This window comes from Oenanthe melanoleuca, chromosome 26 (genome assembly GCF_029582105.1).
Source record: "Oenanthe melanoleuca isolate GR-GAL-2019-014 chromosome 26, OMel1.0, whole genome shotgun sequence".
Classification (NCBI taxonomy): Eukaryota; Metazoa; Chordata; class Aves; order Passeriformes; family Muscicapidae; genus Oenanthe; species Oenanthe melanoleuca.
The window spans coordinates 3,840,733-3,867,931 of NC_079359.1; the positions used below are offsets into that span (position 1 = coordinate 3,840,733).

The 27,199-nt window shown below is 46.7% G+C and overlaps 2 protein-coding genes across 2 annotated transcripts; one reads left to right on the forward strand and one right to left on the reverse strand.

Moving 5' to 3' along the window:
• Positions 1-470: 470 nt before the first annotated feature.
• TSHB (thyroid stimulating hormone subunit beta) lies at positions 471-1,538 on the forward strand. Its single transcript, XM_056511415.1, has 2 exons — positions 471-632; positions 1,296-1,538. Exons 1-2 carry the CDS (start codon positions 471-473, stop codon positions 1,536-1,538), a joined length of 405 nt encoding a protein of 134 aa, XP_056367390.1.
• Positions 1,539-4,363: 2,825 nt separating this feature from the next.
• On the reverse strand, positions 4,364-26,178 carry TSPAN2 (tetraspanin 2). Its single transcript, XM_056511488.1, has 8 exons — positions 26,015-26,178; positions 23,270-23,372; positions 11,469-11,566; positions 10,969-11,043; positions 10,377-10,478; positions 9,136-9,210; positions 8,320-8,403; positions 4,364-6,815 (listed from the first exon to the last, which is right to left on the reverse strand). Exons 1-8 carry the CDS (start codon positions 26,081-26,083, stop codon positions 6,750-6,752), a joined length of 672 nt encoding a protein of 223 aa, XP_056367463.1. The 5' UTR covers positions 26,084-26,178; the 3' UTR covers positions 4,364-6,749.
• Positions 26,179-27,199: the final 1,021 nt, after the last annotated feature.

The window sequence follows — 27,199 nt, forward strand, 5'->3', positions numbered from 1 at the left end:
CCCATTTTATGCCTGATATGCACAGCCTTGTCTTTTTGTCTCTAACATTTTATAAGATACTTTCTTTAGAAAACTGTTTTAAAGCAGTGGGATTATTTTAATATCTCTGCTTAAGTCTAGAGCTCATGCTCTCTTACTTGTCACACTTACAAATCTTTCAGCTTTATTTGTTCTGTGTTAGGATTTCATCACTCACTAATGAGAAGTTCCATGTACTATGCTTAAGTGGGGGGAAAGTAATTTGTTCTATATTGTTAATGGCTCTTTGCCCTTGTTCTCTGTTTAATTGTCATTATTATTGAAATAAGGACTGAGATTGGAAAGAAATTGTCAGGCTGTAGCTAGAGACGTTAAGATTACTCCAGGTCTGTGACTGTCCTGGCTGTTCCTGTTGAATGCTGAGGACAGGGCTGTAAGGTACATCCCATTTTACCTGTGGTTTGCTGTTTGTTTGTTCTGCCCCATCCAGCATGAGTCCCTTCTTTGTGGTATCTCTCCTCCTTGGGCTGATTTTTGGACAAACAGCATCACTCTGTGCTCCTTCTGAGTACACAATCCATGTGGAGAAAAGGGAATGTGCCTACTGCCTGGCCATCAACACCACCATCTGCGCTGGATTCTGCATGACTCGGGTACGAGTTACAGATGTTTCTGTAACAGCCTCCACTGCAAACCAAGGCTCTGTTCTCCCAGAAAATACCATGCAAATGATTTAAATGCAATAGAGTTTATAACAGGCAGGAAAACTGCACCATTACCACGTTTTCAAGTTAGCTTTCTGCAAAGGTGTGGATGGAAAATGCCGAGCCTCTTGGAACTATGGAGTTGATAACACCAGTGGCACAACAGAGACCTGACTGCTGCTGCCACTGCAGAGCCTGGGTAGTTTGTGAGGGGCAGATTATATTGGGTCGCTCTTAATTGATTTAAATAAATAACTTAGGTAACTTCTGCTCTATCTCAGCTGGCTGTGGAGACAGCTCTGCAGCGGCCACACCACTGCAAAAACTTAAATGTTCAAAACAGTATTTTGAGTTCCAGCTTGGGCAGAAGGGAGCCAGGAGAGATCACAAAGCACAGGGAACACTCTGAGCCATGTGGATTAGTTAAACAACAGAAACAAGGCGAGTGTGTCTGTGTGGGATGGGAGCCCCAGTCACAATCAGAGCTCTGAACTCAGAAGTGCCAGAGCTGGGCTCTGGTATGAGTTTTGGTCCCTGCACCTCACAGAGTGTTTCTGTGTTTCTGACACACGTGTGCTTCAGTGAAACAAGACATTTCTCTTCTCTTTGTAGGACAGCAATGGCAAGAAGCTGCTCCTCAAGAGTGCTCTGTCCCAGAACGTGTGCACGTACAAAGAGATGCTGTACCGGACAGCGCTGATCCCGGGCTGCCCTCACCACACCATCTCCTACTACTCCTACCCCGTGGCTCTGAGCTGCAAGTGTGGCAAGTGCAACACTGACTACAGTGACTGTGTCCGAGAGAGGCTCAGGACAAACTACTGCACTAAGCCACAGAAACTCTGTAACCTGTAAAGCTTTCAGTGGGATGTGGGTGAAACGTAGAGATCTGCTCACACCTGAACTGAAATAAAACTGTGTTTCATATTCGGTTTGCAAAGTGCTGTGCACAAAGATTTATTCCGGAGGTGTGTATCAGTTGCTTTGATTGCCGTTTCCACAATTCCGATGGATTTGCGGGTAATCCAAACATCTTCACCTTTAGTCCGTGTCTCAGAGAGGGTGGGGAGAGCACAGAACGGGGCCCGGGTCTGGAGCCGCGTCTGCTCCCGGCGCTCGGCGGCAGATGCTCGGAGAAGCGCAGACCCGAACGCATGTGGAGCGCGGAGAAGGAGAAGGTAAAGACGGAGAAGGGAAAGAAGGAGAAGGAGCCCGCGCTATCCCCGGTTCCCCGTGAGGGAAGGAGCAGCTCGCACCTGCGGGGGCTTTGACAACCCCCGGGCCACAGGGGGCGCTGTGGCGAGGGCTCTGAGGGGCGGCCGAGGGCCCGGCCCGACCCCGCCCGGCCGCCGCCGCTGCTCCCCGCATGGAAAGCGGCGTGGGCAGCGTTTGTGAGGGGAGATTCTGCCCTGCTCAGGTGAGACCTTACCTGCAGAGCTGCCTCCAGCACAGGAGGGACCTGGAGCTGCTGGAGCCAGTCCACAGGAGGCTCCAGGAGGAGCAGAGGGATGGAGCAGCTCTGCTGGGAGGAAAGGCTGGGAAATGGGGATTGTCCAGCCTGGAGAAGAGAAATATCGGGATGACCAGAAGGGAGACTGCAAGGAAGACAGGACAAGGGGGAATGGCTTCACACAGACAGTTAGTTTAGACTGGATATTAGGAAAAAACTCTTCCTTGTGAGGGCGGGAAAGCCCTGGCACAGGGTGCCCAGAGCAGCTGCGGCTGCCCCTGGATCCCTGAAGTGCCCGAGGCCGGGCTGGACGGGGTCGGGAGCGCTCTGGGTCTGTGGGATGAGCTTGGAGCTCCCTTCCCGCCCAAACCAGTCTGGGATGGTGGCACCGCCCCCCCGCAGCGCGAGCAGCCAATGGGAAGCGAGCACCGCCCGCCGCACCGCCCACAGCGGGTACCTGAGGGGAATTCGATCCCGGGTTCGAATCCCGGTCCCGGTTCCGATCCCGGTCCCCGGTCCCGGTCCCGGTCCCGTCCCGGTCCCGGTCCCGGTCTCGGTCCCCAGTCCCGGTCCCCAGTCCCGGTCCCGGTCTCGGTCCCCAGTCCCGGTCCCTGCCTCCCTCGCTGGCCGACGGCTGCTGCGTCTCACCCGGAGCCCCCGCGGTGTCCTGGCCGCAGCAGGTGAGGCGGAGGTGCCCTCAGGGCCTGGGAGGGCTCTGGCCGCGCGGATCGAGTTCTCTCCGAGAGTCGTTTATTCCAGGTTATTTTTATTAGGAAGTTGTTTCAAATTCAAAACACAAAGCCGATAAAACGCCACTTCAGAAGACATCATAGGGAAATGACAGCTAATTTCAGCCACAGAGTTAAGTTTGTTTTTTTTCAAAGCAAGAGGTAATTCTGCCAAAGACTTGGAAGCATGAACCGAAACACCAGTTCTGTCCAAAATCAGAATTTATGCTGTACCATCCACATCATCCTGTAAGTGGTTTGTGTTTTGGAGAACCTCGTGGCTGGAGCACCAATAGAGAGGAAAAAGATTGAAAAGCTTTATTTATGTACATTTTCCATGAACAGCATCTAATGCTGTTAATCTGTAGCCTGCAAAGGCTGTACAATACAGCATTTGAGGGCTTAAGACAACTCAAATTCTTTTTCAAGACACATGAAACATGTTTTGTTATAAAACTATCAGTATCAAGATAAGTGAAATACGACTCTTCATTGTAGGGATGTCACAGGGCTGAGCTCCATCAGCTGCTGTGTGATCTCTGAGAGGTACCAAAGAAAAAACCTCTGGCTGAGGTTTCCCTGTGACAAAGGAAACTCCCACTCAAATCTGTTACTTAGAAAAATTAGACAAGGGAAATGTGAATAAGGATGTTTAGAGACACAATAAGGGCATCAACAACTTAGATCTTTATGCTTTAGAACAAACTCTTTGACAGGAGAACAAGAAAATGTGTGTGATGTGCTTTCAGAATCACATCACCTGGAGGGATCTGATCTTTTGTCACTTTCCTCTGACACAGGTGCAAGGGACAGGATAAATGAGTTTTTTTTGCTGCCTTAAGTGGCAATAACTCAAAAAATACCTTCAGTTACTAAGATGCAGAGAAAACTGCAATTATATTAAGCACCTCACAACAGCAGGAAACTACAAAAGACCTTTATCCCTGGATTCTGTTAAAGGCACTAGTATATGAATAACATGTTGATTTCCAGCTTAATTTATACCAATAACTTAGAGAACTAAACCAGTAACAGGTATTGTCCTGTTCCTGGTATGCAGTGCAAGTATCCCCTAGACCTAAATAACAATAACTCTAGAGCTTATGCAGGAATACTCAGAAAGTTAATGCCCTCTTTAGAGAAAAAAAACCAAACAAATCACAAACCCAAAACACTTCAGCAGAAAGTTTGGTGGCTCGAGTCTGAATTTATAGAAGTTTTTTTTAATACCACTTTTTCCTGTTTTCCTAAGGCACTGGGGTGGTTTTGTACTCTGGGGGAGTGGAGGGCTGGGGAAGCAACAGCAGGTTCTGCAAGCTGCCTTGGCATTCAGTGCATCTCAAAGCAGGAGTGGGCATCTTCCAACTTACTCAAGAAATAATAAATAAAGATATAAACTCTGGTCCTGTCATTACATTCTGGTGCTACAGATTTGAGGAATGAAACCCAATTATGTGTAGATGTGTTTAAAATGAATAGAATACTGCCATTATGACGGGGAGTGTAACACAAGGAAATTGCTTTATTTGCAATCAGTTTCAATCCTTGTAGGGCAACAATCTTGGAACCTGAATCACTGGCTGTGGTGCTATTTTTCCTGGAAAACTGGCTTGTCCTGAGTGGCAAAAATTACATTTTGCAAGAGTTTCTTCTTTCTGCCAGTGCTGCCTGTGTGGGACAACACACCCCAGCTGGGCACTACCCAACATCTCTTCAGAGCACAACCATTGTAGGGACAGTCTCAGGTACACCTGGGAGCCAGGAAATTGCTTTGCTGTGTTAAACTGATTTCTAAGGCTCAACTTGAGACCCTCATGGATTTGCTGCCACTGCCATCCTCCCAGCTGAGCCTGTTTTAGGAGCAAGCAGCAGATCAGGTTTCCTGTTCTGGTTCTTGCAGAATGAGGTCCCAGGCCCTGTTCCTAATTAACATCCATTGCTAATCAGCTGTGACAGTGACACAAGCCTGGCTCTTTGCTGGTGTGTGATCTCATGTGTCCCTGCAGCCTGAAGCTCAGCCTGGACACGGCTCAGTCAGCAGTGCCTGCCATGCCCAGCTCTTAGTGCAGTGCCACAGCTCATGCTTGGATGATTGGAAAAGAGAAATCCATGTAAAAGACAGCAAAATGTGTCAGCTAAACCAGAGACTTGGAGCAGCAGCACTACCCCAAGTCCTGAAGTGACAGAAAACTGATGAGAGTTTGAATTTCCTTGGGAAATAAGAGATAAAAATTAAATAACAGATAAAGGGTGGTATATCCCACACAAACATGTGTTTGAATACATATATTTCCTGAAATCCTATTTTGTTCCACTGTGTTTCAGTGGAACAAGGACCCCATGACTTGTGAATTCCAAGGCCTCTCAGCCAATGGTCTACTGGAATGTGTGGTTTAACTGAACTCCCCATCATGAATGGAACAACTGCATCAGGAATCTGAGCTGGTGATCACCAGATCTGCTGCTGTGGGGGTGTAGTTAACAAAAAGCTCTCTGAAACTGAATTATCTCGAGTAAGCCAAAAACTAAGAGATCCTGAGCCTTTGATATAATTTGTTTTTCTGGGGACAACCTTTCTCCCTTCTAGGCTGGTTCAAAAGGAACATTCTCTTATGAATAAATATGACAAATAGAAAAATGAAAATATAGAAACACACTATGTAAACGCAAGCCTTGAGGTATTTCAAGCACACAGTGTAATTTTTATACCTGACATGCAATCTAAAGGTGCCAGTAAGAAAACTTCACTTCTGTAAAAATGTCCCATCTTCCTTTCCTGCCTTCTGCCCCCAGGAGAGGGCCAGAGGTTGAGGTAAGAGCCCTGTGGAAGCTGTGATAGTCACAGAAGCAGAAACTGAGGATATTAAAGTGCTGTGTGTCTTTTTCTGACCACTTTCACTCTTTGTTTGGCTTCCACAGGCCAGTTAGATTCTCCAGAGATCTGAAAAGGGGCTGCTTTTCTGGACCTAGGCTCCACTCCTGCACCACTTTGTAGCCACAGTGAGGCTTTTGGGACAAAGGGGCTGCTGAATGTGGATTTTAGTGGCCCCTTGAACTCACAGTTGGGTTTTTTGGTGTATCTCAGCCTAGCTTGGGAAGCTTAAGCACACTTTGCACTTCAGTTGGTCCCAAATGACTGCCTGGTCTTGCCAGCTTCCCACCTCCTTCCCCCTCTTCCTTTAGCCTGGATCTCCTTGGGTGTGTTTTCTCCCCCAGAACTTTCTGCATTTGTATGAAGGGTCCAGTCCTACAAAAAATAAATACCCAGTCTCTCATGGCAGTGAAGTCAGTGAGTCTGCTCACATGAAGTCAAGTTTCCTGGAGCAAGCCCTTAGGCATTAATAATTTTTTTAAAGTCCAATTTTATTAGTTCTATTCTGTTTGGGCTTTGGAAAATAAAGTCACAAAATGGATCACAGGTGTTACTTTTTACAATGGCATTTGTGCCTTTGCTGATTCTTGGCAAACAGGGGCTGGGTGTGAGAGGGCACTGTGTCCCTGTGGGATGTGCACACAGCCTGCTCCACCTGCAGGTGCTGCACATCCAGGGAGCTGCTCACATCCAGCTGTTTGTAAGGACAGAGATGCATGTGCTCACACAACGTCTATACATGTGTAAACTCTTAATTGCACATATACAAACATTAAAAATCAAATTAGTCTTAGATCCACCTTTGCTTTTTTTTTCATTAAAAAGGACATTTTAAACCCCTTTTTTTTCACTTCAGTTTTACTGTAACTAATACAATTCATCTGATCACCTAATGGGATATTTTCCTCTCAGTATGTTAAAACACTGATTAAAATGCATTACAATTATTAAATTGGGTAGAAGAGCACTTCTTGTAAGCTTAGTCTGGAACTCCTGGCAGTTGTGCAGTGACAGTTTTAGATCATTTCTCTCATGTTACGGATCGTACAGCACAGAACCATGCTGAATATCATGCCAAAGATCTAGAAGAGAAGGGATGTGATTTAGGGATCCACTTACAAAACAATTATAAAACAATTTGCACATCAAGCAATCTGAAGGTCCCTATGGCAGAGCAGTGACTGCTTCTGTCTACAAACCCCAAAACATCAGACAATAAACATGGAAGAGCTTCCACTGATTTTATCAGCTCACACTGATTTCTGTTCTTTGTTCTAAATGTCCAGGCAAGCACAACTGCTCCAAATATTAATGTTATTAACATCACTTAAATCACATAACTGGGACTATTGGTAGTATCCTGGTATTGCAGCAGAGTGTTCTGAGTTTCAGAATGCTTCTAGATGGAACTGACACAGATTTGAGTAAGAGCAGAGGCTGATTCCAGAGCCCCTGGAACTGGTGCTGAGCTCTCAGTAGTTCCTGTGCCCCAGAGCAAGACTATACACTAAATCTAAACCCTCACTCGTGTCAGGAAACTTGTTCTCTAGAGGGAATGATAAAAGCAGAGAACAGTGGGTGTTGCTTTCTTGCCACAGGTCAGTTCTCCAAAGCAGCAGCTCTGGAGGCTGCACTGCTCAGGGTGGAGATGGGCAATGAAATCACAGGGCTCATGTCCCCTTCCCACACATCTCCCCAAGGACAGGCACAGCTGAGCTCTCACAGCCCAGCTAGTGGCAGAAAGAAGCCCAGAAAAAGGTGCAGGTGCATTTCTGAAGAGGCTGTGGTCACTGCAGGACCTTGGCTGTGTCTGAGGAGGGGATCTAAGGGGAGATGGTCCCAGCTATGGTGTCTCCTTGATGTCATTGATCTCTGGCCCACCCTTGTTGCCTGGCTGTATTTTTGAGTCCCTTCATGTTTCATACAAACCCCAGGATTGTTCCATATGCACACCATGGTTTCTATTACCTGCAGAAACCCTTCAGCTGCTTTTCAGTGTCCACACAAATCTGTGAACATCCTGCTCTTCCCAGCAGCTAAATGTTCCTTTACTAATGATGTGGCTCCTCATGCTGCTGGTGTCTGAGTCTGAAAGGAATCATGGCACAGATGTGCTGGAAAAAGCTTTGTGCTAAAGCCTGGTGAGCCCCAGCCTGCCAGTCCTGTGTCCTTGGGACAGGGTGACATCTACTGGTCACAGCTCTAGTGAGTACTCTGTTCCTCATGAAAACTAAGAGATGTATCCTAAAGGATTCAAAGCATCAGACTGCAGTTGTTTTGGAGTACATGAAATGCTGCTACAGCCTTCTGCTTTTCAGTTTGGTTCTTGTGCACTCTGCTCTCCTGCTCTTACAACAAGATTACCATTACTTTGGATCCTGTCTAAGGACACCAAATGAACTTGAAAAGCACAGTCACACAGCTCTGCTTGCACTGATGGGGGAAATTCCCAGGAAGAAGACATTCTGGAAGTGATAAGAATTGAGGAATCTCACCAGACTCACTGCAAAATACCTTCCACAAAGCTTTGAGTAAGGGACAGGATACTGGGCTCAAGGAGAGATTGGAGAACATGGATTTACTCACTGTGATGCTAGCAATTGCAATTCCAACAATTCCAACTAAGTGCAGATGAGCATCAATTACATTCTGAATTTCAACCAGGCAGTTCTGTTAAAAACAAAATTAAAATATTTTTTTATGCCTGGAAATCTATATTTCAATCAATTCTATCAGCTGTCCTCACTGAACAAAATATAAAGACAAAAATATTAGAGCAGTCACTGTCCTAATTCCAGCACCTAAACCTTGGGTTTTGCTGGATAATTTTCCCAGCATCTTCCCTTTTCTGGTGAGGCATCTGTACTTCTTGCCTAGAGGCTGACACATGCAAGTAATTTTCTTACACTCAGTTTTTTCCCTAAATTTAAACTCCTTTATGTAACAGGCCTTGCTAAATCAGGAGGTTTGGTGCTTCATTTTGACATTGAACTCACAAGCAGATTCCAGAAAAGACAGAAATTACAGAAATATCTTTCTTAACACCAAAGAAGTTTCTAGTCAGGAGGCTCCATGCATGACTAAGGTGGGCACTTGCCAGAATTCATCCTCCATGGGGAATTTGGGGTGCTGTTCTCTTCCCTCCTTCTCCCTTTTCCTTTCAGATGATGCAATATTGTCTCAGCTGCCATGGGATGCCACAAACAGGTGTCACGACTGAGAGCAATGTGACCTCCAGCTTAATTCTGCCTCCACTCTGCTCCATTCCATAAGGAATTTCACACTGGAATTTGCAAGGTAAGAAGGAATTTCTTCCTTTCTTTTACTAACAGAATGCCTCCAATTTTACTAAAGAACTGACATGAAAAAGTGGTTAGAAGAAAGAGGACAGAGGACACTTGCCTTTGGCAGCTGGATGTTCTCTGGACAGGGTAATTCCTTTTGTTGTTCCACATTACCTTTACCACAGCACTGGAGCTGAATGAGAGAGAAATGAAGGATCAAAGAGGGGGAAACCACAGGCTGTTTCTTACTGAAGGTCAGTTATTACTTTCATACTGAAAGTGAGACAATAAATAACTAAAAAAAAAAAAAAGAATCCCTACAGATCAAGTAATATCCTTATTCTCTATATTTAAACTGCTGCTTCTGGTAGAGTTCCAACTGCGTGGGACAAAATTTTCAAAAATTAGTTTCAACTGTCTGAGGCCACAGCAAACAGATGAATTTGTATTAACAACAATGTCCAGAAGAGAATTTTATTACAGTATTTCATAACAAAGCAAACAAGTGGATTTGGGAAAAGCAGATCCTTGGCTTACAAGAAAACAGGAGTTGTTAAAGGGAGAATGCAGAAAGTTCAAATATCACATCCAGAATTATGGGCAATGCACAAAAGCTACAGCAGAGAATGCTGGAATTTTATTTCTGACACAACATCGTGCTGGGTTTGGAGACAGTAATAAATCACAGTTTCAGAGAGTTTGTTTTTCCTGTTTGCCTATCTCCCACAAAATGCTTGGAATTCCTCTTTGGGTCAGAAATAAGAGCTATGGGAGAAGGACAAAAGGGTCTGAGGTTGTGAAATGTTTGTTCTAAAGAACGTGGGAATTGCTGTAAGGAGGACAAAGCTTGGGCTTGCTCTCCATGGGAGGCAGTGGAGATCCAGGATGGACACAAACAGGATTAAAGGAGTCACAGGTTGTAACTCTGATTCAGACATTCACTTTTTGGGTGGCCTGAACTCTGTCACACATGTGCTTTTGGTCTTTCACTGACTTGTTCAGCCATGCTGTAGGTCCTGGGACACGTTTTCTCTGACAGAGGCAGAGGGATGCAGACATTTCTCCCTCTCTCTGCATTTGTGAGTATTTATCTGTATCCACAAGGGCCATAACAGTCATTTCTTCTGCACACAAAGACCAGAAGCATTAGAAATTTCAAAGCCTGACTAATTGCACTTTCAAATGTAGTGTTCCAAAAACCAGAATTCTGACAGAGCCCTCAGGAAACTCTCAGGGTTGTGAGCCTCTGACTGGATTTTAAGCACATTCAGTTCTATTCTGCCATCCCTGAGAGGGAGGGATTCTGGGTTCTATGGGCAGTGTGACACTGGAGGAGGTGTGCAGGGGGAGGATACTCACAGCCACGTGGTAGCGATAGATGGTACTGTTCACCTTCCCCACTGGGCTCTTCATGTAGTCCTCATAAGCATCTTCGTAGATTTTCTGGGCTTCCTGTATTGCCTGCAGAAATCAGACTTTCTTAGTGATTGCATATCAGTCTTACCCCAGTCCAAGATTTTCACCTTGTGTCCTCAACCTCCAGGGCAAAAGTTTGGCCTGGCAAACAGGTGACTCAAAAGCCAGGAGGGTTTGTGGCCTGGTGGCATTCAGAGGGTCAGAATGTTCACAGGCTCTGTTCTGTGCTGTGGTCAAATACTCTGAGTTGGGGAAGTTCAGTGCCTCAATTTGGTTGACCTTCTCCCGGGCACTACCCTCTTTTCATACAGTTCCCCTTGATGTTCCTTCAAGGCTGAATCACACCTCCACTTTTTCTTTACTGAGGAAGCAAAAACTTCATCCTATCCCAATGATAGCACAAGCTGTCATTGGCTCCAGATAAGATTGTAGAGTCTTTCAGGGAAAAGTCTCCTGGAAAGTTTTCCTATGAAAAACCAGGTCAGTGGGCACTGGAATCCGTAACTACCCCATTATTACATCATTTGCTACTTACCACTTTCTTGCCTATGAAGGCAAATACTCCAGCAGTGACCTCACCTGCAAATATCACCAACAGGCAAGCAAAGAACTGCAGAGGAAGGAGAGAATCTCACATGAGTGCAGCTTGTTCATGGGGGCTGCCAGACAACCTCGTCCTCCCCAGGCCTCAACAGCCCACCCCAAAGCAAAGCTCCTGAGGAGGCTCTGAGGCCAAGGCACATGTCCTGTCACATTCAAATAAAGGGGAAATGGCAAAGATGTGGCTCAGAGGGAGCTTCAGGAAAATCAGAGGGTAATTCCAGGGAATACATCACAAGGGGCAAGCAAGGGCACCTCTCCCTTATGCCAGCTCTGCATGGTGGCTGCTGAGTCCAGAGAAACTGGATTAGACAATAAAAGGCCATGAGACCTTTCAGTGTTGGGCTGTAATGACCCTTCCATTAATGACACCAAGCACTGAGTGCTTTGGATGGTTTTCCTGCACAGCCCAGGCCCTGGAAACCTTTTACTCACTGTTCCAATTAGGCACTGGGACTCCCGTGCTGCTCCACAGCACCCGAAAAATCCAACTGCTGACATGATGGCCCCTGCTCCCACCAGTACATAGAGTCCTGTGGAAATCAGAGCCAGGCAACAATTTCAGAAGGTTTCTCTCCTCAAAGCCTGCTACCTAATTCATCAGCCCCACCCATTTACAGTATAACAAGGTCTCTGGCTCTCACAAAACTACACAGAAAAGGTTCTCTGACCACAGCAGGAAAGCAACAGTTTTTTTCAGAATTCTTGGAGAATTAAGTAAGACAAATTGAGATTAGCTCAGTTGGTTAGGTCATGGTGCTAAAAACACCAGCTTTGCAGGTTTGATTCCTGGATGGGCCATTCACTTAGGAGTTGGACCTGATGATCCTTGTTGGTCCATCCCTTCCAACTGAATATTCTGTGATAAGAATCTGTGACTTCCACCTTCCAAGTTTGCTGTCCCAGGAGCAGCTCAGTGCAGGAAGAAGCCCCATACCATCCAGAACCCCCTTACACCTCTGCAATAAGCAATGCAAGGCAAAAAACCACCCAGCTTTGCTAGAGGGCTTATTTCTGGGAAACCTGGGGCTGGAAATGTGCTGTACTGCTCTGCAGGGGGGACATGAGAGGAAAATGGGAGATGGGAGATGGCAGCACAGCCCCATATAGATCTAGGACCCCACCTGTTCAACAGCTGTTGTTTTTTGGTTGTTTTTTTTTGTTTGTTTGTGGGTTTTTTTGTTTGTTTGTTTTTGTTGTTGTTGTTGTTTTTTTTTGTTTTGTTTTGTTTTGTTTTGTTTTTGTTTTTGTTTTTTAATGGGCTTTATCTAGGACAAAAGGAAATCAGAGCACAGAGTTTTTCTTTCCTCACTTGTGAATGTACATTTTTTGATCTGTGCTTAGGCAACATTTGGGTTCCTGTGGGGTCAGCTCCCACCAGACCACAACCATCGGGCTGTGCCTTGGCTCTGGTACTGTGTTGGTGGAATTCTGTGCAGGATGTGCAGAAATCTGCTGTGCCAAGCCACTGCTGGGGAAAAGAGCTTCATCTTCCTTCTCCTGGTGTCCTTCTGTGAGGGACAGTGGAGCTGCAGGCAGGGTGCACTAGAGGGCACAGTGAGCTTGCTCCCAGCCTGCACTACCCAAGCTCAATGAGAGCCTTTAGTGTGCTCAGTGACCAGTGTAAACATTATTATAAAATCCGACCCAGGGTGAGCAGAGCTGCTGGAATTTGCTGTTAGCAGGCCTTGTGTAACCTGAACTAGAAAATCCTCCAGATGACAGTTTGCAATTGCTAGGAAAATGTAAAGGCAGTCAATGTTTGAGTGCAGAGCTCCATCCAGCTGCTCTGGCTCACTGGTGCAGGCTGCTCAGGGAAGGCAAACTCCTGCCTGCTGCCATTCACTGCCACATCACCTCCAGTCTGTGTCTCTCCCAGTTACTGGGATCCTTCTCTCCCTCCCTTCTTCTACCCCAGTTCCTGCTGAGATACACATTCTGCTAAGTAGCAATAAAACAATTACAAGTAAGATGGCTTTGCCTTAGTAGTTGTAAAATACACAGTGCTGTTTGCTGTCTGTGTTGCAGTCCTTATTCTGGGATTTCTGGATTTTTAATGCTCAGCCACCTGTGACTTACTGGGACTGAGCATTCTTCAGGCTGGTACTTGTACACATATTCACAGCACTGGTTTTTACTGATGTACAAAGATATTTATGGCTCAGGGGAGAAGGGTCAGCCAGCTCTGGTGGAAGATGAATTGGAAAAGACAGAAAACCCTCGCTCAGGTGCAGAACCTGGTGCTTAATGGGCAAACACCACCACTGCCATTTCCTGGGATCTCCATGGTAACAAACAGTGTCTTTACAAAGATGTTTCCTGGACATATGCAGTGTGTCACTCCCTACTCCCTTCCCTGTACTTATCAGGCCACTTAGCAAAGATAAATTTGAGTAAAGAGGCAGGAAAGGAGTCTTCCCATTTCTTTTTGTTATTTGCAACTAGGAAATAAAAGCTCGGTGAGTCTCTTTCAGGAATTTGGATTTGCATTTGTAAGAGAAACAGCCTGAGCATTTCACTTGCATGACTCAGAGCTAAACCACTACCTCAATCAGAACTTCCCTTTTAAGGCGTGTTACAGGAAGAACTCACACCACTCACTAAACAAAGCTGAGCCCTGCAGCTGAGCCAGCCAGGAGTTAAAAATCCATAAAATCCACCTTCTGCCATCTTCTGCTCAGGAAAGTTCATCCTACTTTGTCCTTTCTCAACCTGGAACTGCCACTTGCTGATACACAGCTATTTCTAGATGGAAAATGATGCTGACACTTAAAATTTCCATAAAAATAAAGATATTTTTTACATTTCTTCTATATATACACATATGTAATCTTTCATACAGGAATGAAACTTGTTATTTTGGGATTGTCCTGAGGCCAGGACTCTGCCTCGATGATCTTTGTGGATCCTTTCCAATCCTGAATATTCCATGAGACACATAAAGAGTAGCTTGAAAAAAATTCGAAGGGGCCAAGTTCCTTCTCAGCTTGCACTGAGAGGTTTCCCAGCACCCACAGCCAGGGATGCTCAGTGAAAGATGACTTGCAGGAAGGATGTCAGTTGGGAAATGTTCTAATTTATGGCATCTTCATGAAGGACTTTTGCTGTAAAAAACTGTATTACAAAAGCTGCAGAGAAGATCACCACGCCCTGACTAAGGCCCTTCTCACTGCTGGAGATAAGGCAGAGTGGCTCAGCTGAGCTCTGGGGACACATCCACAGAGGGATGGAGCTCACCAAAGGGCAGGAGGAAGAGCTCTGGTGTGTGATAAAAACAACCAGAGGCAGTGAATGTCCGTCCTGTGCTGAGCCAGGAGCCCAGCTGTGCCCTGCAGCCTGGGAAAAGCAGAGTCAAAGCCCCCAGAGGGGTCCCCAGGCCCTGCACTGGAGCACTGCACACCATGCAACAGACCCAGAGCTCTGCAAGTGAGAGGAATGAGAGATTTGCCTTTACAAACAGCTGGTAGAAAAAACCAGCACTCAGAGATAAAACAATGGGAAGGATTCCACTGGTTGATGAATGGAAAAACATATTTGCTCTTAAAAACTGTATGTTTGCTGATAAATGAAATTGGATATTGGAAGATGAAAGAAGCAATGGGGAAAAACTATGAATTGTATAAGAATTAAAATTTAAAAGGGAGAGTTGTACATTAGAGGGGAATCTCAGGTGTCAGGTGTTTGGGAAGTCTGTGCCTCTCGAGTGCCTCAGCCCGTGGGGAAAGAGAGAGAGAAATGTGGAAGGGAAATTGGGATAAAAGGAGGCTGCATCCTCCAAAAATCTGGCAGATCCCAGAGGAATGTCCCATGGCCTCTGCCTTTATTAGAATAAAGCAAAAGAACTCCTCTGTCTCCTTGTTGGACATAAACCTCTGGTGTTTGTGGATTAATTTTCCTGACACAAGGGACAAGTTGCAAACCTGCACCCCCTCAGGAGGCACAGGGGTGTTCCCACCTGTCCAAAATGTTGATTTATCCACTGGATTCCATCCTTTGTGGCAGAGGACCCTCACCACCCAGAAGAGCAGGTGGAGGGGAGCAAAGAGACATTGTTGGCTGGATGATCACTTGGATGGGTGATAAGTTTCCAACTAGCCCCTGTCACTCTCTCCCTGTCTGCCTCCCTCCCCTTTCTTTTTCTATTTCTTTATTTTCTCTTTCTTTATATTTTCCTCTTTTATTATTAAATAAAATATATCATTTTCTTGGCACTAACATCTAACCTCATTTGGTTTCAATAATGTTTTTTGGTTAGATTTGGAACCTTTCTGGGTTTGATCAGTTTTATTTACAGACTTAGTTTTCTTTGCTCTTCTGTGTTTAAATCAGTTTGTAACAATATCAAAGCTGGAGATGCAGAAATATCCTGGATGGTGTAAGTATGTAAGACAAGGATCTGGTATTTCTTCTCCTAGTGGGCTGTACACAGCAATGCAGGCAGCATCACCTCAAATTCTGGATAAGAATAGGCCTAAATTTAAAGTGAGACTCTCTAGAGAGAAAAACAGCAAAGTTTGGAAATATCTGGCACACAGCTCTTGGAATTCCAGCCTTACCTAAAGCCACCAAGCACTTAGAGCTGTCAGGGTCAGCAGTGCAAATCCAGACATTTGGTGGTTAACATCACACCTTTCCTTGCAATAATATCCAGTGTCAGAAGTACCTCAGCTCCACTAAAACCCATCCCTTCCCAAAAAGCAGGATGGAAAGCCTTAGTCAGCTGCTATTCATCAGTACTTCCATTGTAAAATACAAAGCCTTGGCATGGCCTCCAACTTGGCATCTACAGCACAGCAGGGAAACAAAAAAAGTCAAGTTTATAGCCACAAAATGGAACAGGTTTGAGAGCTACAAACTAAAACAAAAAATTCACCACAAAGCTCAACATGGCAAAAAGAAGTGAGTCAGGTCAGGAAGAGAGCTTGTTTTGGTGAGTGGAAAATGATGAGAAGACTCCAGCTGCTGCTTTTTGTGCAGCAGAAGGAAAAAAGCACAAGGTGGAAAGGAAGCGAAGGTCTGTGACCTTTGTGAAAATTTTCCTCTCACCTCTTGTTGCCTCTGTTCATTTCCTGCAGTTCTGCTCTTTGGTCTCTGTGTGCTTATGAAGAGGAGAGGTTTGGCACCTAAAGGGAGAGCAGGGAATGCAGAGAGCAGGAAAAATGGAGAGCAGGAGAAATGGAGAGCAGGGAATGCAGAGAGCAGGAGAAATGGAGAGCAGGGAATGCAGAGAACAGGAGAAATGGAGAGCAGGGAATGCAGAGAGCAGGAAAAATGGAGAGCAGGAGAAATGGAGAGCAGGGAATGAAGAGAACAGGAGAAATGGAGAGCAGGGAATGCAGAGAGCAGGAATGCTGCTGTGCCATTGAGGGGACCCAAACTGCCCCCAGTGACAGAGCTCTGCCATCTGTGACTGCTCACACTTGGAATATTTATTCCACCTGCAGTTAGGACCCACAAACAGGTCACTCTCAGCTCCTGAATGCAAAGGGATGGAGAGGCACATTCCAAAGATTAAAATCCATGTGCAAATCTGACAGAGAACTGGTTGATTTAGGCAGACACAGCCAGTGCACTGATTACTGAGGGGGCTCTGGAGGAAATTGGGGCTTCTTTATAACCACAAAAGAATAAAAACAACCTGTCACAGGACTGGGGGTTTTTTGGACAGAGCCTATTCTCTCTCTCATTCTCTCTACTTTTTTTTTTTTTCTGAGGAAATATTGAGGTTTTGGGGTGTGGTTTGTTAGCTTTGCTGTGCTGACACACCCCCACACAAAGGTTTTTATAGATGTGAAGAGAAATGAAGATTTCTCCTTTTAGCAGTGAGTCAAGTGAGAGAACACCTGATAACAAATTGATTTCCCTTCTGGCTGTAACCTAGTGAATATAGGAGGGGAAGCTCCTTCTGCCATTGTTTTATTGTACAAAGACACATTTAGAAAGCCATAAAGCTGCAGCTTTTCTGTATATTTGACTTTTTGATTTATCCCATGGGGAAAATCATTCTTTCCTGAAAGGAAATGGTCAAATGGGGGTATTCCCTGTGAAAATCCCAACAGGAGGGATTCCCATTTTCTAGTAGACTCTGCTTTGCATTACAAGGGGAATTAAAATGTTATCTGGCAGTCTCAGAGCATCCCGTGGCTCCCAGTAGTGAAGAATGGCAAATCCACAACTCAGCAGATCTTGGGATCAGCCTCAGTGCTCGTGGCACAGTTCTTCCCTGAGATCTCTGGATAAAAGGACACATCCCTTCTTGGGCTGTGCTTGGAGATCTGCAAGTCTGATAAAACACCTTGAAAAGGATCAAGGGATTCTGTGTGTTATTTCTGAGTGAACAAAACCTCTGTGATTAGCAATGATACAGAATTGCATCTCTTTAGACCAGACAGAAGAGAAGGATGGAATTTTATAGCTACTGGCTGCAATATATTTTTATGTATATCAACAGTGAGGGAAGGACCAGTCTGGGCTGGAAGAGGTCTAATTTCAGACTCTGGAAGGGAATCCATTCCCAGAGCTACTTTTGTTTGTTTGTTTGTTTATTTTCCTCCAAGTCTTACTGAATGTTTGAGGCACAAATCCCTGCCTGGAGCCAACTGCAAAGAGCAAACACACCCTGACTCTGGCTGGCTTTATTCACATGGGTTTCTTGTTTACCTGGCTGCTATGGGCACTTTCCATTTGAAATCATTCTCCTTTTTTTTCCCCTCTCTTTTGGGCTGAGTAAATAACAGTGAACAAACCCCCAACTGTTCCTACTCCACGGAGAGAACAAGCAGCTCTGTTCTGGGGGTGAGGGACCCAGAGCCAGCCAGGCAGAGCCCAGGACCCAGACAGGGCTGGAAGGGATTTTCCTGGGGTTCTGTGCTCCTTGCAGCCTGGGAGGCACATCTCCTCCTCCACAGAAGGACTGAGGCTCTCCAGCCCTTAGGAGAGCACCAAGGAACCTCTAGCACAGACACACTCCTGGAAAATATGATAAACACACGTAGGAGTTGGAAAAAAACATCCAGACAGGGACAGTTGTGTGTGTGGCACCAAACTCAGCTTGTTACTAGAAATTTCCATTGTATATTTATTTATAAAATACATTTACAGAACTGGAGAAAAGCTGCAGAAGCCTCTAAAGTGACACGAATTTCTAGAGAAGTGGAACATACTCTTAATTTGAGCATAATGGATCTATCTGATCAAGTGTCTTGTGTGAATTCAGCAGAGATTTCGTGGTTAATCTTCCTGGAACCACAAAAGCATTACAGGCACCAGCCAGTTTGGAGGCTGGCACAAATCCTGAATTTCAGTTTAAAAGCAGCCTCACTGTAAAGTGACATCCCAGTCCAGTTTCTCCCTCTCTCACAGAACACCAGCCCTTGTTACAGCCAGCCTTGTTATCTTGCTCACAAGCATCCCAGAGCCCTAAATAATTATGGCCCAGATTGGCTCAAGGCAGGAACTAGAGGGGCTCCCAAAGGAAATGGGGTAACTCTGGGCTTGGCTGCTGCTCTGGGGTGGGACTGGCTGGCAGCAGGGAGAGGAGGGTGGGAGAAGTCACCCAGAAGGACAATTTAATGGACAAAAAAGCATAAAGTGCATTATCATGCTTAAAGGATTAAAGAAAAAAAAAGCCTCCTGAACCTCAGCACCTTGCAAATATACAGCAATCACCCTGAGGCAGATGGACAGATTGTTCCATTAGGCTAAATTAGCTGCTTTGGTCAGAATTGCCTTTATTCTTGCCTTTATCCTGGCAGGGGGAACACTAACCCTTAGGAACTGATGCAAGGTTTTGTGATCCAGAACTGAGACAGGACTTTAGAACAACTTCCATTTTGAGTAAGGTTTTCTCAGGGGGTGTAGTGGTGGTGTCATATTTTTAAAGCCAATTTCCAGTGCATCAGCTTCCGTTTTCCACTCAGGGCCACTATCAGCCTGTTCTAAACCACTCTTCCTGAGTGGCAGAAAAAGAGAGCTGCACACAAGATGATAGGAAGAAAGACAATTTCATTGCTTAAGTCTTAAGTACAGACTAAAAGCCTCTCCAATAAATGATGGCAGCATCATTTAATGCTCTTCTTGTGTTATTACATCTCTACACAGGGGCTGCTTTGCCAACAGCTCTCTTTTTAAAGGCTGCTAGAGTTTGAGAGGTGGTGAATTTAGGAGGGAAAATCCTGTTGACTAAAGGTATATATAGTGCTTGACTCCAAAATACATGAGCAGAACTTGATCAAAATGAGGCACAGGAGCAGAGAACTGCAGTTTACATGGATGGAACTCCAGCCAACTCCTGTTTGTATGGGCATCCACTGCTATGGAGAAAAACTACTAACATCCTTCAGCTCCAGACATGACTTCATATCCTAAGGCACGTTCCATCTAAGTGTACCTTTCAAAGCCAGCAGCATCACTCCTGCTCTCACTGACCCCAAGAAAAAGCCACAAGCACCTTAAAACTTTTGTCCCCAGCTGTTTTGGCCCTGATGGATGCCTGGACCACAGATTGGATCATGGGACTGAAACAAAGAGAACAGAGCAGAGCAGGAGGGTTGTGAGCTCTGGCTGTGCAGGAGAAGCAACGTTTCAGGGCTGAGAAAAAGCCACCCAGACTGATTTGTTTGCATTCATCAGGTTCTGTTACCATTCCTGAGGGGGTTTGTTGAGTACATGCACTTCATTTTATTGGTGCTGGCAGGGATGGGACCCTCTGCACTTCATTTCTGAGGAATGCACAGTTTGTCCTGCTCATTGCCCTTTGTCCACCAAAAGCAGAGATGGAAGAATTGGGGTCTGGAGCTGATCCTTACAATGTCCCCATGTCAGTTTTTGCTCCACAGGTGCTCTACTTGCACTCAGCAGCACTTGGTCTGTACTACTGTGCTCTAGTTATTCTTAGAATTAAGAGCAGCACTACTACAAGGAATTAATTCAGGACCAATTAATTGTGAGACAGCTGACAATGCTGACACCCTGGGCTCCCACAAGCATCTTTTTTCCTTCTGACTGTTGCAGACCTTCCTGCCCAGTAGAAAATTTCCCAGCCTTGGCACAGGAGCTTCTGTAAGGATGAGCAACCTGAGGGAATTCCCTTAATTCTACAGATCTTTTCTCCATTTGATCAGTGCAGTGTCACAGACAACTCAGATAAAAGGCATCTGCCAACTATGGACCTTTGCTGAAATTATCCTTTTTTCTTTCATTTTTCTCTCTCAAATGCAGTTAAGAGTGGGATTTATGAACTCTACCAGAGCTGAACTGCAGCTGAACAGAGAAGCCACAGTTCTGCTCCACCACTTGAAGCACAGGACAAAAACTGTACTGTGAGATGGAGTGACATAAAAATATATCCCACTGTAGAGGGAACACCAAAAGCTGGGGAGCTGCAGGGAGAAGATGTCCAATTTTAGGAGCCTGCTCCAGTGTAAGATACGTCTGGTAAAATGGTTGGAGACTGCGTGGGTCAAAGAGTTCCAATTCCAACCTTTTCTGTTGTAGGTTTTTTACTGCAAACTGCAATGGGGAATATGGATCACCAAACACAAAACCACAAGTGACAGAAAGCTAGGAACACATATGTGCTTGCCCACAGCCCTGCTGCCTCTAAGCTGTTCTCCAACCAACAAAAACATCTCAGTGGCTGGAAAAGATGAACAGGCCTGGTTGCCAAGTCATGGCCTGAACTATTCCAGGGGCAGAAAAGACAGCTGGACTGCTGGTAAAGAACAGGGCTATTTAAGGAGACTCACTCTGGCCTAATGGAAAATGCAAGGATAGAATTATCAATTATTTTACACTAACCCAACATTTCATCCAGGAAAAAAACAATCACAAGGAAACAGAAGAGAGAAGCTGGTTAGATTCAGCTGGCAGCTCAATCCAGGTACAGAAAGAGCAGAATGTGCTGCCCTTTAGAAGAAAGAAAATTAACCTTTTTTAATTCTGGAGTGCTTCAGCCTACAAAGCAAACTCCAAATGCACCTGCACTGCTGTTCCAAGCACTGACACAAAGTTGATGTGATCACAGGGCCTTGGGTTATCACAAAAAGCCACAAAAGCCATCAGTGGAACAGAGATAAAGAAATTATTTTTGGATGTACAGCTATATGTTGATACTTTAAGTCATACTGCTGATCTGCTTTCTCTTTCAGCCCTCAGGGCAGCTGCTCCTGGTGTTCCATATTAAGAATTCCTATGCAAAAGCCTGGCTGGCACCCAGAAAACATGTTAGAGAGCAAACACACAGAGCCAAATAAACAACAGTCCCAGAGGCTGAGAAAGGCCCAACACACAACTGCCAAGGGGGACTCTGAGCTGAAACTCCCAGAGAGGGAAAGCTCTTCAGCATGGCCTTCAAACACAGCTTTTTCTGCTGCAAAGCCTCTGGAACTGAACTTCTCACTGTCCTTTTCCCAGCCCTGGTCCCAGGCTGCTGCCATCAGGTGCTCAGCAGCCACAACAGCATTTAGCAGGATTTGTAATGAGGGAGGGAGGGAGCAGAAAACTCTGGTTTTCTTTCACAGGAATACTTTGTTCAGTGCCTATTACAAAAAAGGGCAAAACTTTTGCTGTAGAATTCAGTCCAAAATGCAAGTTTAAAAGAATTGTGAATATCTCTGTGCCCTGCTCCTCAGCACTTCCCCTCACAGTTACAACAGGCAGCTCTATAAATATGTGTGGCAGCCCCAGAGCTGAATGTCATGGTGTCTGATGAAACTTTTACAAGAATGTCCCCCAGGACTTCCCAAAATTCACAACTTTGAACAATTTTGTAATTTCTATTCAGGGCAAAAGCAGACTATGTCTTTTGCAGATCTAAATACATGTGCACCAAGGAATATCTTGTTTACACTGTGTGTCCCAGGCTGTACTGGAGCTGTGGTGCTCATTCACAGCACAGGATGTAGCACTTTGTGCCTTCCAACAAACCAGCAGCGCTTGATTTTGAAGGCCAGAACATCCTTCTGTTTTGTTTGCTCTCCTGGGACAAACGTAAGTGCATCAGGCAGGGAAGCATTCCAATCTACAGCATGGGGAATTCAGCAGGTATAAACTGGATCTGGAAATGAAGTTGGTGATCTAATATGCTGCTGTCATAGCAGCTCAGATGTAAGAGAAAAAGTAAATCATACTTCCCGGCTCTCTGTGTCAGTGGAGGTGCTGCAGGGTATTTTACAATAACCCTCAGGTCCCAAACAATGTTTTCATCTGAATGGTTTTATTCAGCCTCCCAAAATCCCTGGGGCTGTGCTGGATCTGAGCCAGTCTCCACTGAGAGAATTGGGGTCTTTAAGGTAACTGCACAATCTTGGAGTGATGGGTGACTGCTGCAGGACACCTCTGGTCAACTCCCAGTCCTTCCACCCTGCCAGAGTGGCTCACTGGCCAGGGTAGGACCAGGTATTCACTCACACTTGGCATTTGTAGATGGCAAAAACGTTTGCACCAATGGGGTTTAACTGGGCCTATCTCCAGGGGTGATGCACTAAACAGAAGAAAATCCAACATTTCTGGTGTAAAGGTGTGTTACAGCTGCCAGTGATAGACCTGCTGTTGCTGGCAGTCCCAGACAGCTGCTATTTAAAGGTATCTATAGATATGAAACACAGGTGGCATTTCCCAAAAACTCACCTGGAAATCCCAGGGAGAAAAAAGTTATCTTTAATGCAAAAATTAGACGTGACTAATCCCAGTTCCGTGGGCACAGGAATTAGCTGATTCCTGCCCAGGTTGGACTAACAGCCCCTGAGATGACTGAACACCAGGTACTTCCACTTTTCAGCTGTGGAAGGATTTGCTCTGACACTTTGGTCCCACTAAGGCCTCCACAGGAAGAACTGCTGAGGAGAATTTTGCTTCTGTCCTGGTTCTGGGAACATTCTGAAAGGACACATGTTTTGTTGGTTGACAGCTGCACAGAAAACTCTGGAGGGATCTATTGGTGAGCCCCACAAGTCTCTGACCTGTCTCACCTTCTATTCTGAGAGCATTAGCACAATTCACTTAGGATATGTGGGGACTGGATCAAATCCAGGAGAAGAGATTAGTTAGGTATAAGGAAGTGGATGCCAAGCAGAAAAAGGTCAGAAGCCATCACACACACAGCACCAGAATATCCAGTTTTGTGTGGCCAGCCCAGGAATTGTTGACCTTCCTATAAGTCAATGCATGAGGTGTGTCACCTGCCCCAGGATGCAAGCAAGGCTGGAGGCTGCTGCCCTCCCAGCACTGTAACTTACCCATGAAGAAAAGTTCTGGGGATTTTTTGTCTGTAGCAAACTCTGCCATGGGCCCACCAAACCGCAGCCACAGCCCAAAGGCAACGACAGCCAGTCCTGCCAGCTGCAACACAAACAGATCAGTCAGGGCTGCAGTGACAAACTGCTGCAGAGCATCACAGGGCTTCCTGGCACCTTTGCTTCCTCAAGATCCCACAGCTCAGAACTGCACTGTCAGGAAATTCATGCAGCACTTGCCAGGGTCTGATAACAACAAATCCCTATCACAGTGCAATGTACATCTTCCCTTCAGCTCTTCAGTGTAATGGTGCTTCTGAACTTACTAGTGACTCTCAAACCTTGTCAGTGATTTAATCATCAAAGCTGGGCCTGAATTGTCAGGAGAAATGGAGTGGAGCAGGGGATCCCCACCAAAAGTAGGAGGTACAAGGTTTATTATTGGACAGATATCTTGAATCACAGAAATTACAAACCAGTGATAGATGCTGTCAAATGGGAGGAAAAATTCCCTTTATGTAAACAAGACTAGGTCACAAAGGAGTGTCACAGCATGTTGTTTGAGAGGAAAGATCTATAGTCAAAGGTCTCAGCCTCAACCCATGCCAGACAGATCATCAGCCTGCCAGGCAGTGCTGTGTGTCCTGGCAGAGAGCTCCAGCATCCCTCAGGACAGAGCTGTGTGTCCTGGCAGAGAGCTCCAGCATCCCTCAGGATCAGAGCTGTGTGTCCGGCAGAGAGCTCCAGCATCCCTCAGGACAGAGCTGTGTGTCCTGGCAGAGAGCTCCAGCATCCCTCAGGACAGAGCTGTGTGTCCTGCAGGCAGCTCCAGCATCCCTCAGGACAGAGCTGTGTGACCTGGCAGAGAGCTCCAGCATCCCTCAGGACAGAGCTGTGTGACCTGGCAGAGAGCTCCAGCATCCCACAGGACAGAGCTGTGTGACCTGTCAGAGAGCTCCAGCATCCCACAGGATCAGTGCTGTGTGTCCTGTCAAAGAGCTGCAGCATCCCACAGGATAACAGCTGTGTGTCCTGGCAGAGAGCTCCAGCATCCCTCAGGACAGAGCTGTGTGTCCTGCAGGCAGCTCCAGCACTCCCCAGGAGCAGGCACAGTGTCCTGCTGCTGTCCAGGCCCAGAGCCTCAGTCTGTGGCTCCTGCACATCTGGACAAGGCTCACAAACACCTGCTGCTTCCCATGTGGGTGCCAGCCTGGCACAGTGCTCCCCTGACCTGTCCTGCATTCCCTGGCACTTGACACATTGGCACAGCTCCACAAGCCAAGAGAGCAGGCAATTGTACAGCTGGAGAGCTCGGGATCACGGCTTTCCTCACACATGTGTCCCAGCAGAGGGTGAGGGTCCCCTGCCACCCTGTCACAGCATGGGGACCTCCCTGCTGGCAGCCTTGGGCTGCCAGGGCCTCTCCAGGCTGTGGAGTGCCCCTGGCAGTTGGGGATGAATGTCCCAGCCAGCTGAGCCATTCCCTCCATCTCAGCGAAAAGGCAGATAACAAAACACAGTACTTGTCACTTTTGAGAAACAAATAACACAAAGCTTTGTCCTTCTGCTGCCTTGCAGCTGCAGCTGGGCAGCATCACTCTGCCCCTCCAGCTCGAGCACAGCAGCACTGTGTCCCCGGAGCACGCAGCGCTGTCACCACGAGGGAACAGCCTTTGGTTTAACTGTGCTTCGAGCATAAAGGAGACAAAAGCCCAAAACTGCTTGGTCCGGAGAGGCTGAACAGGATGACTTTGTGACTTCTTTTAAAAAGACCCCAGTGAATCAGAAGGAAAGAAAAAGACATTTAAGAAGATAACATTGCTGATTGTTTTCTGGAAAGCTGAAGGAAGAACAGAGCATGAGGGAAAGTGAGCGAAGAGAAAGCGTGAATTCAGCTGCGTGGAACTGTGAGACTATTGAAAAGGTGCAATAAGGGGAGAAAGGACCCAGCATTCCCTAAATCTCTTGGGGATGATGCGAGGACTTTGTCTTAGGATGAACTTGTAGCAGCTGTTAGCTCCCTATTTGAAATGGCACTAGTAAAAAGCACCGAGATGCTGTGAAACGTTCTGGCCGCTGCACTGCACTGGGGGAACCTCTCCCAGCCTCCTGCAGCCGCGTGGTTGCCGGGGAAATGATCGCTACTTTAAATGATCAGTTTAGACAGACGCTGTCTCTGCTCAGCAATGCCGTCTTACACCGAGCCGCTGCTTTCCCAGGCAGAGCTGTATCTCCCTAGCAGCGAGCAGAAGCCGGGAGCGCTGGCCGGGCGCTCCCGCAGAGATCCCGGAGGGAGCCGCGCCCGTGCCCCCCTCCCGATCCCCGGTACCCCCTGCATCCCCTGCAACCCTGGTATCTCGGTTACCCGGTACCCCCGGTACCCCCTGCATCCCCGGTACCGCCGGTACCCCCGGCACTCTCTGCACCCCCGGTACCCCCTTGCACCCCCTGCAACCCTGGTACTCTCGGTTACCCCGTACCCCGGTACCCCCTGCATCCCCGGTACCGCCGGTACCCTCGGCACTCTCTGCACCCCCGGTACCCCCGGCACTCTCTGCACCCCCGGTACTCTCGGTTACCCGGTACCCCCGGTATCCCCGGTACCCCCTGCATCCCCGGTACCGCCGGTACCCCCGGCACTCTCTGCACCCCCGGTACTCTCGGTTACCCGGTACCCCCGGTTACCCCGGCACCCCCGCACCCCGCTCCCGCAGCAGGTGCCCCTGCCCCGCCCGGCGCGGCGCTCACCCAGAAGGTCAGGTTGAAGATGAAGAGCAGGATCTTGACGCAGCGCATCCCCCCATAGCCCACGCCCATGGCGGGCGCCGGCTCCGGCTGCGGCTCCGGCAGCAGCTCCGAGGCGCTCGGCCCGACTCCGGCGGGGCGGCCCCGGGGCAGGTGCGGGCCGGGCGGGGCCGGCGCTGCCCGGGCGGATCCGCCGACCTGGGCCCGCCCCGGGGCGGACTTTGTGCTCGGCGCCGTGCCCGGGGCTTCCTGCGGGCACCCCGCTTGTCCCGTGCGATCGGAGGAATCCCTCTCAGTGTCCCGTGCTCACATCTTGCAGATGCTGCCCGCAAAATTACAGGCAGAATCAAGAATGTGATGTCGCTAAACTTGTCTCGGTTGATAGCCATAGCTAAGAGCTCCCTCAAGTCAATTTTCCGATCATTAATTTGTTCTCTAATTGACCCAAAATGCTGGCTCTGCTGTCAAAATCTTACAACTTTCTCATTTTACGATTTTTTTAGCTGCTCCTTTGAGGTCTCCAGGAACTCTTGAGTCCAAAGTTGCCTGAGGGGCTTTGACAGCGGAGCACGAGGTAAGATTGTGTCTCTGGAAAAGTGAGGTTTCTGCGTTAAACACTTCCTCTCCTTATTGAACGAATGAAGCACTTATTTCCTATTTATTTTAGTTTGTCCTCTAGTCATAACTGTAGAGTTCTACCTATTCAGATTATTTTCAAGTTTTGAACAAATTTTCCCTAAGGTGTGTGTATGGAAACCATGCACAAATGCATGGGAAAAGATGTTTGGTGTTGTTATTTCAAATTGTGTTATTTCAAATTAATGATGCAGTAATACCAAAGGATGCTGGAGGTGGTTTCCTTTTTCACTTGCTTTGCTCTTCATTTTCAGTTGCTTTAAAGCCTGGCCACATTTTTTAAAAATAATCCCAAACAGTTTATTTGAATTACAATGACAGAGTTTAATTAAGAATATCTTGTTCCATTTGGAATGAAACACACTTTATTGGTTTAGTTGCTTGGTTGTTTGGTTTTTTTTAGGAAACATTGCATCTACCTTATAACTCAGAGTAAAACCACACAATTTCCCCTTTTTTTGCTTCTGTGATGCTCTGCTAGATGGTGTTGAAGTACCACGTCCAATGTTTTCCTTCTAAAATAATGAAAGCATGAATGCATTTGAATAGTCA

Bases quoted from the DNA above. Each gene is read 5' to 3' on its own strand.
- TSHB (XM_056511415.1), top strand. From the start codon at position 471: ATGAGTCCCTTCTTTGTGGTATCTCTCCTCCTTGGGCTGATTTTTGGA. The intron at 633-1,295 runs GTACGAGTTACA...TTCTCTTTGTAG, and splicing joins CTGGATTCTGCATGACTCGG to GACAGCAATGGCAAGAAGCT.
- TSPAN2 (XM_056511488.1), bottom strand. From the start codon at position 26,083: ATGGGCGTGGGCTATGGGGGGATGCGCTGCGTCAAGATCCTGCTCTTC. The intron at 8,404-9,135 runs GCAAGTGTCCTC...TGTTTTTAACAG, and splicing joins AGAACATCCAGCTGCCAAAG to AACTGCCTGGTTGAAATTCA. The intron at 6,816-8,319 runs GTGAGTAAATCC...CTTCTCTTCTAG, and splicing joins TTGCAATTGCTAGCATCACA to ATCTTTGGCATGATATTCAG.